The sequence below is a fragment of the Pelecanus crispus genome, chromosome 12 (genome assembly GCF_030463565.1).
Source record: "Pelecanus crispus isolate bPelCri1 chromosome 12, bPelCri1.pri, whole genome shotgun sequence".
Lineage (NCBI taxonomy): Eukaryota > Metazoa > Chordata > Aves > Pelecaniformes > Pelecanidae > Pelecanus > Pelecanus crispus.
Genome location: NC_134654.1, coordinates 24831517 through 24850473, shown reverse-complemented (window position 1 = coordinate 24850473; position 18957 = coordinate 24831517). Strand labels below are relative to the sequence as shown.

The window sequence follows — 18957 nt, the reverse complement described above, 5'->3', positions numbered from 1 at the left end:
ATCTTGCCTAATCTCTGAGTCCATCTTGAGCTATAGTAATCATTTCTCTACCTTTTTAGGAGATTAACATGCAGATCTGACAGCTGTAAATAACAAAATGAAATGAATGTATACAAATATATGTACATTGAGGCACAGTGCTTTGTAAAGACTTTGTTATCCAGTTGTTATTGTGAAGAGTTGTTTGGTTTTAGTCATTTACATTTTAGAAGACTTGGCTCACCCTCTCCCTGCCCCCCGCCGGTTATTTAACACTTACTGCAATTTCAGAAAGAAACAAGCTCATTTTAATAAAACGGTCTCCTCAGGAAAAAAGCACCTTTGCTCTGGAAGTTGTGACAGTTGGTCATTACAAAAGGACTTTTTGCTACGTGATACAAAAATTGCAGAGAAAGATAGTATGAAGTAGTCCCCATTGATTAGTTTGTGCATTTAATATTATAAATGCACTTACTGGACAAGCACCAAACAAACCCACATTTCAGCTGTGGAAAGCAATATCATGACAATAGATATATACATTATTTTAAATACTTATAGAAATTTAATATACAAATGGCTCTGAATATACAATAAAATAACGTGGTTAAAAAAAAAAAAAGAAACTATGGTGAGAATACCACCATTAGGCACAAAGTATTTCCGGTGTTACCAATTTTAAGGGAACTCCAAAGACAGATCGTTTATCATTTGTCTGGGTATTTCAAGATGAATACCTTCAAGATAATGCAAGAACCTATAAAAAGAAAAGTAGAAGTGACTATAAGGGAACAGAGTTACTTCCAAACACAAGGCAAGACTTTTATTATTTAGAGAGGCAAATGTTCACCTTTCTTGTCTAGAATTATTTGACAGAATATTTTATTAAAATTCTTAACTACCTTGTATATTGAAATGTAGCAAGATTTAGGAAAACCAAAACTTACCTTCTTTTAGTCTTCCCTTGCTCTTTAAGCTTCTCAGACCTACAGATGCTGCGAAGAGCGGGGAGGTATTCAAGTATGCTGGCTTGCTTATTACCCAAGTTTAAAGGACTTCTGGAAAATACTGTTCTGATGACTGCCAGCCTCTTCTGTGCTTTTTTGTGAATGCTAAAATGGAGAACGAAGCTTTATTGGTTTTTGTTCAAGAATGTGCAGTCCCTATTTTGTTCCTTTAAGATCAAATCCACTGGTTTAAAACTCTGTTAAAGATACTGATGCCCAAAACTGTGTCCCAATGGATGAGATGCCTGCAACTTCTGATCGTGTGCTGCTTACACGGCATCACAAAGCTGCTCTCAGAGACAGAAACAGGAGGGACAGTAGTTTGTTTGGCGAATGCTCTTAGCTTAACTATGGAGTCTAATACAGGGAGGTCTTCGCAATCTAGGTACGTGCATGAGGTTTAGTACATCCGTCAGACAACGTAACTAAAAGCATCTGTGGTCTTCAGAAATAAAGTGTCATGCGATTGGTATTTACCAGAAGGTCAGTATCAGATCCAACGTGTAACTCATGATATATTGGCCAAACTTGGTCACAGGTTAGATGGTTAGCTCCATTTTGACATTGCTCCTCTGGCTACTGACTTACAGAAATAAGTCTGAGCTATTTTCCTATTCGGACACTTGAATAGGTTTTATTCACCTATTACACCAGTTTCACCTATGATGACTTGTTTGTGTTAAAAACAATCTTTCATACCCACACTTGCTAGCAGCAATGTATTCTTTGAGCTTTTATAATACACTAAAGGTTATTCTTCATTAGCATAGGTTACTACAAAAAAAATTGCAGTAACTTTCCTCTGAATTTTGTTAGGTCTTCGTCAAGCAACACCTATGCATTTAATAGAGACTCAATATGACCAGGCACTGGATGAAAGATGTGCATGTCTAATACTTGCAGAATCCATTTCAGTCCATCTGTCTGTCTTGAAAAAAACATTCCTTTAGGTTTTTGTTTCTCTTTTTTGGGGGGGTGGAGGCGGTGTGTGTTTGTTTCTAAAGTAAATAGACCAGATTAAGGCTACCATTCCTGAATAACATTATAAGCAGGCTATTCAAACAGGAAAAGTCACTCTTTGCAGATTGCCAAGCAGTTAATTTAAGCTTATTTAAGCAAAGTGAACAATGTATTCCAGTGTTTTAAGACATACTGACAACATTCATCTTGGTATGAATGTGTACACCTAGTATTTGAAACAGTCCAACACCCTGTGAAATGCTTTTCTTGACAAATAACTGCATTATATTCCAGAAATATTAGCAGAGTCTTACCTTGAATCAGCCGACTGACTGAAGGATACATAATTTCTTGTGTTTGAAATATGCAAAGTAAGTCCCTCCAGTTGATCACTTTCAGGTGTTTTACTGGCACTCAAAGAGGATTCCAAGTTTTGTGAAATATTAACAGAACATTTGTTAAAACTGAGTGCTTCAATAGCTGCCTTTATTTCACTACAGCGCTGGGAACTCCACCAATCAGTATCTTCTATACTGAACTCATCACAAAGACCATTTTTGATTTTGCCATTTGTCCAATTAAATCCTTCATCTTTAGAAAATTCCAGTGGTTCCTTGGTGTTAGTGTTTACACAGCAATCCAAGAAAGATATATTCTCCACAAATTCAGTCAGTGAATTCAGACACTCAAAAACAAGAGCAGACCTTTTCTCATTTGCTGAGGTTTTAGTTTTAATTTCTTTTTCTTCTTTATTCATCAACAATTTTGATTCCTCTTTATTCACTTCAGCACACGATGTAGGACTATCCGATGGCAAAGTTATGAATTCAGCTGAATAGTTCAGTCCAGTATCAAATAAGTCACTATCATCCAACATATCAAGCCTTTTCTGGTTCTTTGTCTTTTTAGACTTTTTTCCAGAGCAATAACTGTTAGATCTCTTTTTTGAAGAAACTATGGTAGTCCTTTCAAGTATAGAGTTAGAGGCTTCAGATTGGTCTGAAAGAACTTGTACTGGTAAGGGAAGAATAAGTTCAAGATTACTATATATAAAATCCACTTTCTTCATCTGGAATTCCGTGAGAAGCTGCATCAATTTATTCCATTTCTCCATGGTTGTGATTTTGTGCTGTAAAATAATAATCATGAAAAATTTATTATTAATTTAAAAAAAAAGTTATTACAGAAAATCTCATACTCCTGGCTTTGTGTTTATGAGGCAATGGACTGTTTTGCTTGCAGGAGACTGCCCCAGTTCAGATTTTGCTTAATAATGACAGAATCCCCTAAGTTCTCAACAAACCTTTTCAAAGTGATTTGCTTCTCAGAAGATGATATTCCTAGTGACGATTACACTCAATTATCTGGCAATCATTCAAAGTATTAGCTAGTCAACTACAAAAATACCTTAAGAAATGTAAGCAAATCTTCTGAAGGCAACAGGATATTCTTAAGGCCAAGCAGCGTCTCTACACAGCCTGTATCACATTTTGGAAACTCCTGAAGACGTGTGTCAGCTTGAGAAAAATCAGTCTTGGAATCAGTAGTCTTTTCAGAATGACTTACACAATCTGCTTTATTTGTCTCATCTCCTCCTGCACAAAGATAGCATGCTTTACTTGAAAAGAAACAACTGCATCATGAAATTGATTTTTCCCCTCTTTGCTTCATTTCCTTTTATAAATGATACCGTAACTGTGGCATCTTGCTGCAGTTCTGAATGAATATAGCAACTGAAATCAGTCATCCCCATCCCCATTCATCATCCCCATTTTGTTTAAGTGTTACCAACCTGCCCGCTCTCCCTTCTTTGCAAGTAACCATTTGAAACAGTCTCTTCTTCCCTCTATGCCCCATGAGTCTCTCTCTGTCGTGCACTCACAGGCTGTCTCACTCACCCACACCCGCTGGGGATACTCCTCCTGTATCCTTTGGGACCAAGTTCTTACCCTTGCTGTCTGCTTGCTAGCTGTCCAGTTTTTCTCCTTCTTTCAGTTCTGCTTCTTACCTAGTGAATTACCTACAACTCAGCTAAATGGATAAAGAACTGCAGACTCTGAGCTGAAGGGAAACTACTGCTGGCTCCCTGCTCTGCCCAATTTTGCTCCTGTCCTGGTTTTGGCTGAGTTAATTTTCTTCCTAGTAGCTGGTATAGTGCTGTGTTTTGGATTTAGTACAAGAATAATGTTGTTAACACAACTGATGTTTTAGTTGTTGCTAAGTAGTGCTTACACTAAGTCAAGGACTTTTCAGCTTCTCGTGCTCTGCCGATGGAGAAGAGCTGGAGATGCACAAGAAGCTGGGTGGGGGCACAGCCAGGCCAGCTGACCCCAGCTGGCCCAAGGGCTATTCCATACCATATGGCATCACGCCCAGTATAGAAACTGGGGGAAAGCTGGCCGGGGAGCCGCTGCTCGGGGGCAGGCTGGGCATTGGTCAGCGGGTGGTGAGCAATCGCATTGTGCATTGCTCACTTTGTATATTCTTTTATCATTATTATTATTACGATTTTATTTTATTTCAATTATTAAACTGTTCTCAACCCATGAGGGTTTGTTCCCCCCGCCCTCACTTTCACCCTTCCAATTCTCTCCCCCATCCCACCAAGGGGAGACTGAGCGAGCGGCTGTGTGGGGCTCAGTTGCCAGCTGGGATTAAACCACAACAGCTACTTAGAAGAGGAAAGGGAGATAATTAAGTACCATAATGATGGGTAATAAACAGGTGTGACAAAAATAAAACTTTTTTAGTTCCTTATGCATATATACAAGGCTTTGAAGTAGCCAAAACCCCCTCAAAACCCTACCCAAATGTTCAGGAGTCTTACAGAAAGTTACCACCTATGCATACATGTCTAAGAATGCTTTGATTTAATCAAATTCATGTTAAGACGAGAACTTTTTTTTTTTTTTAATTAAATCAACCTACCATGATGTGCCAAACATTTGTCTTTCAAGCATCCACCTCCACTTCTAACCCAAAATTGTAAGTAGAGAACACTTTGTCTGATATCACAGTTATTTGTGGTTAACAGAGCAGCTAAGTCTTTCACATCTGTTCGTAGATTCTCAGCCAGACACAGCACTTGAAGATAGCTAGCAGCATTTATCTAAACAAAAGTTAGACAAAGACCACTGAAAACAATTCTTACCACTCAGACTCAATAGTCACACAGAAGCAAATTGTTCTATTTATGCTTGCAATACATTTTTCCTTTTAATATAATTAGTTTATGAAATTACAGTTACATTAAAACCTCTACAGAAAAGCAGAATACTGTACCAAATCCAAACAGTCCACATCAGAGAATTAAGTTAAATTTGGAAATTCAGCTCATTAAAACCAAACAAAACACATATTCTGCCTATGTTCCTGAAACCACATACAGTGAACAGGTTTTAGTGAACTATATTCACTTTAGAGGTTTTTCTTTCTTTCTTTTAACTCTGCAATTGTCTGGTAGCCCAAAAGATTTTCAAATTCACATTGAAACAACTCCCCTTCTCAAAAGTTAGTTCCTTCTGATTCTCATTTGTTTAGGTTTTTCATATGATACACATTTGCAAATAAAACTATTTGCTATACAGAATACTAGTGTTTACATTAAAGGAATAAGCCATAATATTTCTAGAATAGTTCCTATACTTTTTAATGAATGAACCAATGCTGGCATAGTCAGCCTTCAGATCAAAACTATTAGATATAGTGCCTATGAAATTATTTACTACATCCTAAAAACTAAATTAAGTGATGTTCTTATTCTAATTCTCTCATATACTAAATGGGTAAGAAGATAAATCTTCCAGGCTAGTAATAAAAATTCTACATGTAAAGATAAGTACATCCTACACATCCTTGCATAAAACCTGAAAAAACAGTCTTCTGATGAAACAGATATATTGCATCAGATAAATATAAACCAGTACCAACACTTAAATTTCAAACTTAAATTAGCTGACAACTACTTGCTTAGGACACATCTGCATTTTCAAACACAGACTTACCAAGGAAGGGGTTCTAAAGTTGATCTCTTCAAAATAGCCATCAAATGTTAAGCTGAATGTTGGATCTATATAAAGAGATATCAGTGAACTGTCACGACATTATGTTCAAAACTAATGATTTTCTTTACCCATTCGAGCAGGCAGTATCTTTATTCAAATACTAAAATACTTGCTTTATAGCCTCCACTAATTTAATTTTACATTTAGGAGCTGTATTCAACCACCACCATTTAAACCATCTTATAAAAGAGGCTCTTTTGTCTGTAAAGCCTAACTACTGTAACAAACACTACTCACCATTGGTAGTAAGAATTACAGGTCTCTTTGCAGTTGCCATGAATGTCTTTATTGCACTTAGAAATCCTGCATCTTCATCAAATATTATATCTACCTACAGAAAACAAATGAAGTGCAAGATATTGATAGCTTTAACACCAATTATCAATAGCTTTAACAACAGCTACAAGCTGTGAATGCAGTCATACTGTTAACGACTGAGTAAGACTTAACATTAAGACAGGTTTCTTGAACCTGCACGGGCAATGACAGTATATACACTTCAGGGAGAGTTCACTTGTTAGCACACACCACTTCAATCACAGTCTTCCGTGCTGAAGCTTACAAAATCACAGACTGGTTGAGGTTGGGAGGGACCTCTGGAGGTCAACATGTCCAATCCCTCTGCTCAAGCTGGGTCACCTAAAGCAGGTTGCCCAGGACCACGTCCAGGTGGCTTCTAAGGTTTTTCTTTTTAACAGAATTGCACCAGTGATCTCTAGGATCAGCCCACAGTTGGCAACATTGCTATATCTTCTTTATTTGCTTAAAATTACATTCTTGGCTGCAATTTTGTATTGTTAGTTTAAGATGCAAAGACATTTTTGGGCAAGAGGTTGAAGAAAAGAAGAATTTAACGTGGGCTTAGTTATTGTATTACTGGAGTGTTAATGGTGCCTTTTAAAGTGCATCAGTGCATTTAAGTAGTGTAAAATTAAAGAAAACAGCACTTTTGGCATAATCAAAGGAATTAAATCAGCAGAATCCTGCTAACTGTTCCAACAGTGAACAACTGTTGAGAGATGATAGTTTATCTTTTAAATTAACGATCCATGGTTAAAAAAAAGTACTCATATGGATGAAATCATTAAACACTGAATTAATTTTTAAAGAAGTTTATAATCCTAACACTTGAATCTACCTGGAAGTCTCAAGTAGGAGGGGGGAAAAAAGTTAAACTCTTTAAACATAATGAAAGGACATTGCTCACATCAATATATTTCACGTGAATTTTACCTCTTCAAAAAGAATGAGAGATGTTGCACTTTTTCTGTTGTGTTCTCCTCCTTCTACTTCTTTGTTTATTGACTTAATTTGAGCATCTTTTTTTTCTTCACGTGACTTCTGGCTATTTCCTGTAGATGGGTGAAGAATTGAGCAGGAAGCAAAGGAGGACTGAAACCATTTAATATGCATCCTAGATGCTGGTTTCAAAAGCACCCTGTGTATAAACTGCTTAAGAAAATCTACACTGACACAAAAACTTAGAAATCTGACCTACATCCTTTTCTGATGTCTGTTGTTTAAAAAAAAATTGCAACAAATCTGTTGGGAATTCAACAGTGTGTGGTGAAGGGCTGACTACTGATAGAATTAATTCTGCACCTAACCTGTTTGCGACCTATGACGTCTCAGGGGTGCGGAGTACGGAAGTCCTTCAAGACAGTGCAATATGATTGCCTGAAAAGACAAGGACTAGACTCGATTACCCCAATTCAATCCAGCACTTTGCTCATGCATTCTGCTGTACTGTCTGTGCAAAAAATACTGGTTGTCCAAATATATTACTTCCTTTCTAAAAACCTGTCTTTAAGACTTTCTGCTCCCATGAAACATTTGGAAATACACCTTCCAATATTAAAAGAGTCAAAGATTTCAGTGTGCGTTTCTATGTATTAAAGTCCACAGTCTGCAATCAAACATTTACTGGCTTTACAGGACCTCTTAATTCTGTGGCAGTAATTTTGATATATATACACACCACCCAGCACAGTGACCATTCCACACCAACCTGAAACAGGCACTGAGGTACTATAAAGGCGTGTTTTTCTAGAGACAGATTTTAATTTATCTTCTCTTACCTAAATGCTCTGAAAACAAACAAAACCAAACAACTAAGGAAAGCCTACTGAACTTCAGATAGTCTGTACCCTAGTTAACTCTCCTGTAATAGGTTAATGACTACTTCCTATGTAGTTAAGTGTATCTGAGATGCATTAAGCAACTCTTGCCAGCAGCTGGAGTGTAGTAAGTGTGCTCTACTCTTTCCTCCACACAGCTCCATGTATACAGTAGTACAGTGTAGGATTTCCACCTCCAAAGGTAACTAATTATCAAATAGTGATACCTACCTTTATTTTTTTCTTGAGATGTTACTGCTCCATCATTACCTTTACGTTTGGAAGAAATTTTGAAATAGTTTGCAAGTGTTTTAGGGGGCAAGTTTCGTTTTAATCCTGCTCCTTTTGGTGACAGTGGAGGTTTTCTTGGTGAAATAACTTTCTTTGGAGAATATGTTTTTTCTGCAAGATATGTTTTGTATTAAGCTTAAGCTGGAAATGTAAACTCAAACTGCCATTTCTCAGGCAAATCTAGAGCAAATCCCAGTTTTGTATCTAGTAGGACAGGTTTACTGTGCTGATTGCTGCTTATGTTACTTTTCTCCTGTTATAGGGAATGCTTTCTGTTCAACTTGCTATTCAAGTGCCATAGCACTTACTCCATCACTACAGAAATAACTTAAGATAATCAAGAGTCAGCCACTTTGATAAAGTCATCAATTAATTTGGTATGTAGTTGTGTTAACCAACAGAGCATTTTCTTCTTATTATGGCCAGATAAGATTAAATTTTCTATCTTTTTTAAAGAACTGATGTCTAAAAATTGTTTTGGGAACTCAGTTCCTTAAAAAAACAAACAAACAAACAAACTCCAAAACCCGCAAACCCCACACCACCAAAAAAAAACCCCCGAAACCCCGAACCAAGCAAAAAAACCCAGATATAACCATGAAACTTACTTGGTGACTTGGCACTGCTACAACTGTTAAAAAAGCAAGGCTTATGTGCATTAATGCCTTTTTTGTCCACTTGATGAGACTGAGTAGCTTCTTTGAGTTGAGACAGTATCTGTCTGCCGCTACGCTGGCAAGAGGCATTGACTTCAAATATCTGCAATGGTATTTAATTTACATAAAAAAAAATTAGACACCTTGTATTACAAATGTTTTCATATCACTAGTTACAAATAAGAAAAATGGCACTGAGGAAAGGACTCCACAAACCTTAAAACCAAGCTCCTGAGCACAAGCATATACTGCAGCAGTTTTCCCCACTCCTGGTGGGCCAGTTATCAGAACTGTATTGCAAAGGCTAGTCTCTTCCTCAATATCAGATTTATTATCTTTAAAGTCAAGGCTGTCCAGAGAATCTGTAGAATTATTTAAAAGAAAGGATTAACGTAACTTTTATGCCAACTTTAACAAATAGAAGCTATATATATTAATTCTATCAGCACCTTCATACTCTTTGTCCTCCTTTTCCCCTTTCTGATTTCTCTTTTCTTCCAAATCAGCTCTTTTTTTCCATTCTTTTAACCAACTATAAAAGGAAGGAACAGAACAAAAAATTACTGCTGAATAAAGTGAACCAAATTCAGATAGAACAGAACATAGAACTAGGGGACATCAGCCACTTGTTATCCCTCTCAGAAACTTAAAGCCCTTTCAGATTTAAAAAAATAAAAAATAATAATAAAAAAAAAAAAAAAAATATATATATTGTTAGGGTTTGTTTGATTCTTTTGTAAAAAATGATTCCTTCTTCATTCTCCATTCTATTAGCTGATTGGTATAAAACCAAGTAATTTGATGAACTACTTAAACTGTGGAAAATGCTTAAAATGCTTTATCATTCATAGTTTAGTGTTGTTTGTCAGATGGATCTTTAAATTCTGTGTAAGAGCCACAACCATAGCTTAAAGCCATGAAGAAAATTTAACTGAAAGCATGAGATATTAGATGGACTTGAGTGCAAAATTACTGTCAAAAGCAGATGCAGTACATCAAGAGCAGGATCAGGCACGCTTGTAGGGAAGTATAGACAAGTACTGGTAAGTTGCTCTCTCTCACTCATAGTGTGCAAGCTTAAATAACCTGACAAAAATAATTTTTACTAAAATTGTAAGGGCATTAGTTAAGTATTTCATTCTATCCCACAGCCTAATGTAGCATTTCATGTGTGTTTTTGTTTTGTACCATACCATACAAGCTACCGAGGTATTACTGTAAAAGAAACTATGACCAAAAGAGCATTCACACCAACTGACAATTTGTTTCTGCAAGTTTTTGGAAGTAAACCAAAATGAAGGCCACAAACATACGCCCTGTAAGCATTATTCAAGCAGAGTGTGAAATAATTGACTTCACTTCTTCAAGCATAATCAAGTAATATGATGTTCTGAGTTATTTTAAGAATGGATCCATGCTCCTATTTCTGACCTGTGTAGCCTTTCAATTTCTTTCTTGTTCCCTACAAGTTCACTGGAATCTTGAGGCTGATATTTTTCTGTCCAGAGCATGTCTTCCTTTTCAACACCTACAGAAAAAATATCACCCATTTTTAAATAGTTCTTCAAGCAAAAGAGTTGATCAAGCCTAGTAGAATATTAAGACTAGACAGGATTTTTGCATCACAGTGGAAAGCTGATATACATTTTATATACATTCCCCCAATGCAAAGAGAATTAAAATCAGACAGGAAATGCAGTTACCTGAAAGTGCATTTGGCTCCAATAAATATTCAGTGTCTTGTGTTGTAACATCTGATTTCTGGGTCTTGTTTTTTCCCAAATGCATGGCTTGTCCTGTCTCTGCTTGTTTTTCTCCAGATACAGGAGAAATAAGGTTCCTGGAAACTCTGGATTTTATTTCTGTCTCTGTACCTTCAATTTGTTTTCTTCTTTTTGATTTGTGGTCTTCCATTTCTTTCCTTTTCCTCTTAGTTTCCTTCCAGTTGTCAGAATGTTTCTGATTTACCTCAGAATTTGCAGTGCGATCTCTGCTTTCTAAGAAAAAAAAAAAAAAATTACATTCTTTTAAAATTTCAAGTGATGTCCATTACAACTATATGTTTGTTTAAGCGATATTTGAAGAATTTGGACAAAGTGACCTAAAATGCGAGGACCAATTTATTTCCAACAACAGTATTCCTTCATGGACATATTTCTGGAAATTCCAGGTTGCCTTTTTATGCCAGAGAGAGCAAGAGCATGAGTTTATTTTTCCCCTATGTAGAGTACTAACCTTGTATACTGTTTTCAAGAACCAACCGTTCCGTTTGCTTTTTCAGAAACTTGTAAAAGTATTTTCTCACAGGAAATTGAGAACTAGAAGACATTATCTCATCAAGTAAATCTTCCTTGAATGTATCAGGAAAAACTGGTCGGTGGCCAGAAAGCTGTAATAAAAAAAAAGAAAAAAAAAATTACTTGAAAACATTACACAGAATAACAATGACAGTTTTGCATAATTCAAATTGGTAGCTGTCTTGTTAAACCCAGAGATTAACAGAAAGCTTTGAGAATTGTCTAATGTTACAATGCAGAATGGGTAAATCACACACAAGGGGGAAAAAAAATCCAGGAGCGAAACAGATTCAAACTACAGGATTTTTTAAAACAACAGATGTCCTAACAAGTAACAAAACAATTTCAATTTTCTTTTCGTTTTTCTTGTAACACAAGCCCCCATTTTAAAGTACTAACCACAGGTGCAGAACAGTTTCCAGTTAGTTTTGAATTCACAGTAGAAAATTCACCAAGCGACAGAGTGATTTTTGTGACATTGGTGACTTCAGTGTTCACTTTCCTTAGCCTAGTTAATAGAGGACACGATGGTGATTTCAATTTCCACATTGGATAACCTACAAAAGAACCCCCACCAAAAACAAAACAAGAGGAAACTTTTGTTAACAAATCAGAGATACAGTCACAGACAAAAACATCCTACAGTAAATAAGAGTAAATGCTTTTAACTATAGCTTTATCATGTCAAAGCCAAGCTTATTTAACTTACAGTGCATCAACTTTTTCATCTTTATTAATTCTACCTCCCACAAGCAGAACAAATTTGCACATTTTTGCATACAACATTTCTCCAGCAAGTTGCTCCTGGGCTCTGCTTGCTCTAAGTAACAACCTGTGCCCTCACTGGGTCTCTCTAGGATGGATAATCACCAAGGGTTTTGTTTGTTTATTGGGTGGTTTGCAAATATAAGCTCTGTTAAGTGCTATTCCACCTTCCGCTTTTCTGTCATGCCCTTTCATAAGAACATTGTGGCACGCTCCCTCAGTTAGTGGAGAGAAACGGGCTGTTCTTTTCTCTTGTGAGTTGGGGGTTTCTGCCCCAGTCAGTCCAACATGATCTTTATTCTCCAAATTGGAACTTGAAAGACTAACTTTTTTGACTGAACGTTAAGAATTTTGCATCCTCACCCATAAACGTATACATTACTTTAGCATCAATTTGTAAACTGTGTATTCAAAAACATCTCACTGGAAGCTTGTAAGTAGGAAACTACCAGTTATTCCAGTCGTAATAGTAAGTTCTGCTGTTCAAGTTTTTTTCTTTTCTGCACAGATTTACTAGAAATTATTATATACATTTACACAGTATTATTTACACAGTATTATATACATTTACACATTATATACATTTACACAACAAAAGCTTACAGTCATCTTTCTGCTGTACATGGACAACAGTCCTAAAACATGAACTTGCAAGAGAGTATGCTTCCATTGCTGCTGCTTTCTTCGCAATCTGTCTTTTCAGTGACTCTGGCAATCCACTCATCAAGAATTCACGTTTTGCTCTGAACTGATCATCGTCTTGAGAATTTTCAGATGCATCTTGGCTTTAATGAAAACAGAAATGAAGGGGAAAAAAAAAAAAAAAAAATCATTAGACCTACCAGCTATGTAAGGCTTACAACATAATTTAATCACATTCACTTCCACATACAAGTTAGAAATACTCTGGGAGAGCTACTAAAATTAATTTCAATGTAGTAACTTTACATTTAATTTTACATCTTGTGTTAGATATTTTCATTTTTAAAAAAAAATCTTTGGTATTTTTCTATGCAATTTAGGATTTCTTTTTAATCAGTCATCAACCACATTTTCAACCATCTAAAGTGGCTTAACAATGGTTGAGGAACTCTCCAAAAAACCCACAAATTTTGCAAGCAGATTAGCATATTGATCAGTACAAAACCCATGAACATTTATGTCACATTTCAATAAGTGTATTTAAATTTGTAAAATGACAGAATGTTAAAGTAACCTTGAAATATATTTTGATTCTTCAGCAACTGCAATCTTGAAAACTGACCTGCTTTCATCAAAGATCACAATTGGTTCACCTGCAGAGTTTTGAGCATATCTGCCTAGGGAGGAAGGTGGATATCCCAGTTTTCCTTTAAAAAGAAAAAAAACAAAATCATGATTAGATTAGCACTAACATAGGATTCTAACCTTGCTTCTCTGTTCACTATCTGTATGTTCCGTTTAATAACATTAGGGAATCTCCTTTTCTTAAGGGAAAGCCAAGTATTTTAACAAAATTCATTATAGTCTTATTTCTAGTGATTTCATCACTATAGACATTATCTTCTAACTTAAGTTGGGTTTTTTTAATGTTACAGAAAATAACAAAACATGGTATACTATTGGCAGTTTTTCAAACAAACATAGTTTTCCCTGAATGAAGAAAAATCAAAGCAGCACATGTAAATAACCTCTACATTATTAACTCATATCATAAAAGGTATATATTGGAATATTAGACAAAAAAAATATCAGAAGAAAAGATGAATGTACTGCAAAGGCAGCTTTATAAAATAAAAGTTATAATAGTCGATAACTATAATAAAAATTAAAAACATTCAGTAAAACCCAATTACCATTTGAGTTCTTCGCAACCTTCAAGTTTCCAGACTTTTTCCCCAAAACATCATTTAAGCCCCGAAGATTCTTTTGCTTCACATTCTCCACTGTAGTAGTGTCATTACTCAGGCTTGAATCTAGAATTACTACCGATTCCTAGAGGGAAAGCGAATAAAATAAGAAAGGAAAGGAAACACAACTTCTCCTCCTTTATTAACAATACAATTCAGTGATCAGTACTGAGAAAACTGAAGGAACTGCTAGAGAGCTTAGAAGTTAGCAAACATAACTTGAAGATTATACAATACTTTCATTACTGTTGTCTACACAGAAATAGTATATAGAATAGGATCTCCAATATACAAACGAAGGCCAGACTTACTCTCATCTAAATTTAAATGTCTAAAACATACACATTTGAAACAGACACCTTGCTGTCCATTAGGAAAGACAAACAGTCACTTTAAAAGTGTGACCATCTGCTGCATTTTATAGATCTGCATTAGGATGAGCTTTCCAGCCTGTGCCTGGCAGTTATTTTACTATTTGACATTTACCATACCATTGCATAGATATCTACCTTATTTGATTCTTTAAAAGAAATGTCTGCAAGACAAGAAACATTTTTGTTGCTTAAATGAATCACAAAAACGTCAAAATAACTTTTTCCCCTACGAAGTATACAGGCTTACTTCACTTTCTTGTAACTTTTTCTTTTCAGCAAGAGCTCGCTGTCGAGATGAGCGCCTCACAGGAGCTGGTGAGTCTTCATTAACCTTTGATCTATTATGCCGTATAGCCTTCGCTTTTTCAATCAGCTGTTTTGCTTTGGATATATTTTTAGAAGTAGAGCTTATCTGTTAACAAAGTACAAAAGAACCAAAATACCTAACAATTAATAGCAATATATTTGGTAACTCTTTAACATATAAATATAATTTTTCACATTCATAACAGCATATGATTTTTATAAAATTTTATTGGTATGGAAAAAGAAAATGAAAGAATGGAAAGGAGGAGCAAACCAAGACGATATAAACACTTTTCAGAAGGGAGTGAGAGCCCTACAAGGGGATCCTCCAATTTGTCCACAGAACAAGTGAAATATGGGCAGTGACATTCCTAAGCGTAAGCTGTTCTGCTGTACCCAAACACTATGTCCCATCCTGAGAACCTGCAGAACACGAGCATACTATTTTATTGGGTTTTTGTTATAAAAAGTAGATTCACACTAATAAAACATATTTTACAGTCTAAGGCACAACTGTACAAGAAACTATCATAAATCACAGTAATATTCTCTTTCCATAGGGCATCCGAGAACTGTCACATTGTATTACATTAGACTATCACATAATACTGAATATTAACACAACTATATGCATATAGTAAATGAGAAAATACTGAAACACAAACTGTTATATAAATTACCTTTATATTTTTGGAGCTAAACTCTTCATTTTTCATTGCTTCAGCTTTATTCGATTTTGCAGTCGCATTGATACGTGTAAACCTCATTCTAATTAGGGAAGAAGTATTACGAAATTATTACTTTTTAATAAAGAGAAATGTTACTCTCAATCTCAGTTTCAAAAGCCTTTAAAAATACAGTGCTGCAAACAGAAGCAACCCCCCAGTTGGTGGTAGTTTTTTTGGTTTTGGGAGGGGGGTTTTTGTTGGTTTTTTTTTTCTTTTTTAATGTCTTTACTGCAAGCAGATTTATAGAGTCAACTTTGGTTCTTCTGTATTATTATCCAACATGACCAGTATTCATGCAGCTTTGGTATGCATTCCAATCAATTCATAATTATGTCTTACTATTAAAATACTTGCAGGAAAACAAAGTGCAAAAAGGTAGAATATACTCCAAAATGTTTACCTTATTGGGCTGTTTCCATCAAATGGCACCGTAATCACCTCGGCTTTATACACGTTACTTTTCTTCAAGGGTCGCTTGCTTGCTTTTGGTGTAGAAGTATGAAAAGAACAGCCACTTAATTCATCTTCAGAAAAGGTATTTCTAATCCTGTTTTTTTTAGGTGTAACAATTTTTGATGTTTTGATTTTCTTCTGCCTTAAACTCCTTCTTAACTCATTCACTTTTGGACTTGATGAAATTCTTACATCTAAGGTGTTTTCCTTAGTAAGAACATTAGTTCCCGAATCCACATCTCCATTATAACTGCTAGTATTTGAGACATTTGTTTCCTTAGTTTCTGAAGCCTTCCTCCTTCCGTTTCCTTTTTTCTGAAACTTTTTAGGTCTTTTGGTTTTAGTTCTGTTGTTTTCAGGACTAGAATGTGTATATTTGTCCATATAATCTTCTGGTACTCCACTTTCTAATCCTTTATTTGAAGCAATGTCATCTTCAGGTCCTTCTTTTTCTTTTGAAGACTTTCCAATGGCTTGCTTTTGTTTTCCAGGTGCCTTTTTAACTCCGCTTTTTATTACATCTGATGTTGGTTGTCTAAATGCCTTCATAAACTGATGCCTTTCTTCCAGAGTACATTTTGGCTTCAAAGAATCTGACCCTGCAGTCTCTAGTACAGCTAACTCCAATTCTTCTTCCTCAATAACTACATTAGATTTTCTCTTCTGAGCAACCTGTTCGGTTTGTTCACTGTCCAAGAGGGGTGGGCTACTTTCTTTTTCCCCTACACATCCCTTCTGCTTCAAAAAAATGGAAGCTATTTTCCTAGAGCATTTTTGCTCCTTATGTAAAGGAGCTAATTTTGGGGGAATGGAATGAACTTGTGCAAGGACAGTTACTGTTCTAAGTGGTAGCTGTTGAGATTCCTCACACTTTTCTGGGTCACTTATACAATAACTTTTGTCCATTTCATTTGCTGTAGCAGAATTGTCCATCATTGGCTTTGTGTCTTCTTCAATATGATCTACGTTATTTTCTCCCTGACTCTTCAAGAAGTCCTCAAATGACACTGTTATTATGCTATTATTTACCTGTGATGTCTTATCATCCATATGAACTTCAAAACTGGAGTCACTAACAGTAGCGTCACACTCTGCTATTGTAGGAGACACCATCTTTTTCTTATCTTCGGTTTCCTTTCTCCACTTTTCATTCAGCTGGTTTTCAGATGAAAAACTTTCAGACAAATCCATATCTACTTTGTGCTTCCTTTTCCTTGATTTTCTTATCCTATTTTTTGTTCTGTTTATTTCTGAAACAACTTTCTTTGCATTTTTTCTGTAGATGACAGCATTTGAGAGGTTCTCTCCTTGCACATTATCTTCTGCTAATTCTCTTGCACATTTTTGGTCAACTAAAGTACAAGTAGCAATAAAATCATTACTATCTTGTTTCAGTCCTGTTGTTTCTCTGCTGTTATCACTACTAATTTCTATTTCATGTTCAGTCTCAGATTCTTTCATCTGTCTTAGCTTATTATTTACAATAACTCTCTTCCCTTTCCTCTTCCGCTTTAAAGGTGGTTTAAAAGGTGACTTACAGTCTCTGTCATCAGCATCCAACGGTGTTTTATTTTCTCCAGCTACAACTGGTAACGTAGCTTTCTCAGTTACAGCAGTCTTTTTAAAATAATCCAATATATTGTTGGGTTTTGGTGGTGACAACAATTTATCTGCTGGTTTTGCTAATGGTGAAAAATATCTTGTGATTGTTTTTACAGAAGCATCTTCCTCTCGCCGTTTCTTGCATGGCTATAAAAGAGTTGAACATTAATCTTAGTTTTTAAAAATCTAAGATGACTTAGTAGGGTAATAGAAAGCAGTACAGCATATATTAGTGACACTAGTACTTTTTCAGAGGATAAAAACCTCATGTCAATGCGCTAAGACTGTGTGCGCTTCAGCTTTATCTCTGTATTTTCAAAAGCCTTTTTTAGCTCGAAATAAAGATTCTGCCATTTAAAAAAAGATAAAAAAAATCCTGTGTAGATTTGAGACCACCAAAACTGAAAGTGACCGCAACATCTTCAGAACAGCTGTGCAGACTTCATAATACTAGATAGAGTTCAGAAAGTCTACTTCAATTCAGGTGATCTACTGGTTACCTTGAGATGTTTGCCAGAGCATTTGTGGAGCACCTAAAAGAGAACTCCAACGCCTCTTACAGGTGTATGAGCCTACCGTAAACATCTAGCACATCTTAAAAGGAAACTATGCCTTTTAAAATACTTGAAGAAAATGAATACAAGAGAATTCATATCTCATAATGCAAACCATAAAAGCGAATTTGTTTGTACGACTCCAAGGAAGATGGCTCACAAGGCCTTTTGGGACTCTCCTCGTTTATTAAAACCTGAACTCCTCCGAAATCACATCACCTGAACCTGAAAGCACCTCTTCCCAAAGCTACCGGGGACGCCGCTGAGGCGCCCCAGGGAGGCATCTCATGACAGCTCGGCCCCTGGGCTGCGCAGCGCTGCCCAGCGCCGACCGCCGGGCTGGGGCCGAGGGCGCGGCGCCGGGCACCGGGCACCGGGTACCGGGCAGCCGCCGCTGCGCGCCCCCCCTCGCCCCGGGCGCGCCGTGCCAAGCGCGGCGACAAAGCGGCGCCCTCCGCGTCCCCCGCCCAGGCCGCCCCGTCCCCGCCCTCGCAGCGCGGCCCCCCCCGCCCGTCTCCGCGGCCCCACCTGAGCGTCGCCGTCTTTCCCGGGGAGGGAGGCGGCCGCCGCGGCCACGGCGACCCTGCCCACCATGCCCCGGGCGCTGGCGGGGAGCCGAGCCCTCAGCCGCGGGGGGAGGCGCTCGCCAGCGCCATGGAGCGGCCCCGCCGCGGCCCTGCCCGCCCGATGGCCGCGGCCCTGCCCGCCCGATGGCCGCCGCCGCCGCCTGACAGGGGCGAGCGCCAGGCGGGCAGAAAAGCGCGCGCGGGACAAGATTCGGACCTCCGCGCGGAAGGGGGCGGCGCCACGGCGCCCCACGTGACCCGCCCGCCCTGCCAACGGCCGTCCGCTTTCCAGCCTCACGTGACGCGGGCCTGCCCCGCGCGCCCGGTCACGTGCCGGTGGAGCCACGCC

The 18957-nt window shown here is 37.4% G+C and overlaps 1 protein-coding gene across 1 annotated transcript; it reads right to left on the bottom strand.

Moving 5' to 3' along the window:
- Positions 1-249: 249 nt before the first annotated feature.
- Positions 250-18636, bottom strand: ATAD5 (ATPase family AAA domain containing 5). Its single transcript, XM_075719855.1, has 23 exons — positions 18571-18636; positions 15834-17635; positions 15386-15473; positions 14647-14811; positions 13972-14110; positions 13401-13485; positions 12740-12921; positions 11771-11928; positions 11306-11463; positions 10778-11067; positions 10506-10602; positions 9524-9606; positions 9291-9436; positions 9027-9177; positions 8359-8529; positions 7244-7362; positions 6248-6341; positions 5951-6015; positions 4875-5055; positions 3354-3541; positions 2261-3075; positions 927-1091; positions 250-736 (listed from the first exon to the last, which is right to left on the bottom strand). The coding sequence occupies exons 1-23, from the start codon at positions 18634-18636 to the stop codon at positions 658-660; spliced, it is 5487 nt and encodes a 1828-aa protein (XP_075575970.1). The 3' UTR covers positions 250-657.
- Positions 18637-18957: the final 321 nt, after the last annotated feature.

Excerpts from the sequence above, each read along its gene's own strand:
- ATAD5 (XM_075719855.1), bottom strand. The coding sequence starts at position 18,636 with ATGGTGGGCAGGGTCGCCGTGGCCGCGGCGGCCGCCTCCCTCCCCGGG. Across the intron at positions 13,486-13,971 it reads GGTTGCGAAGAACTCAAATG|GAAAACTGGGATATCCACCT; the intron begins GTAATTGGGTTT and ends TTCTTTTTAAAG. Across the intron at positions 6,342-7,243 it reads CTCTCATTCTTTTTGAAGAG|GTAGATATAATATTTGATGA; the intron begins GTAAAATTCACG and ends TGTTTTCTGTAG.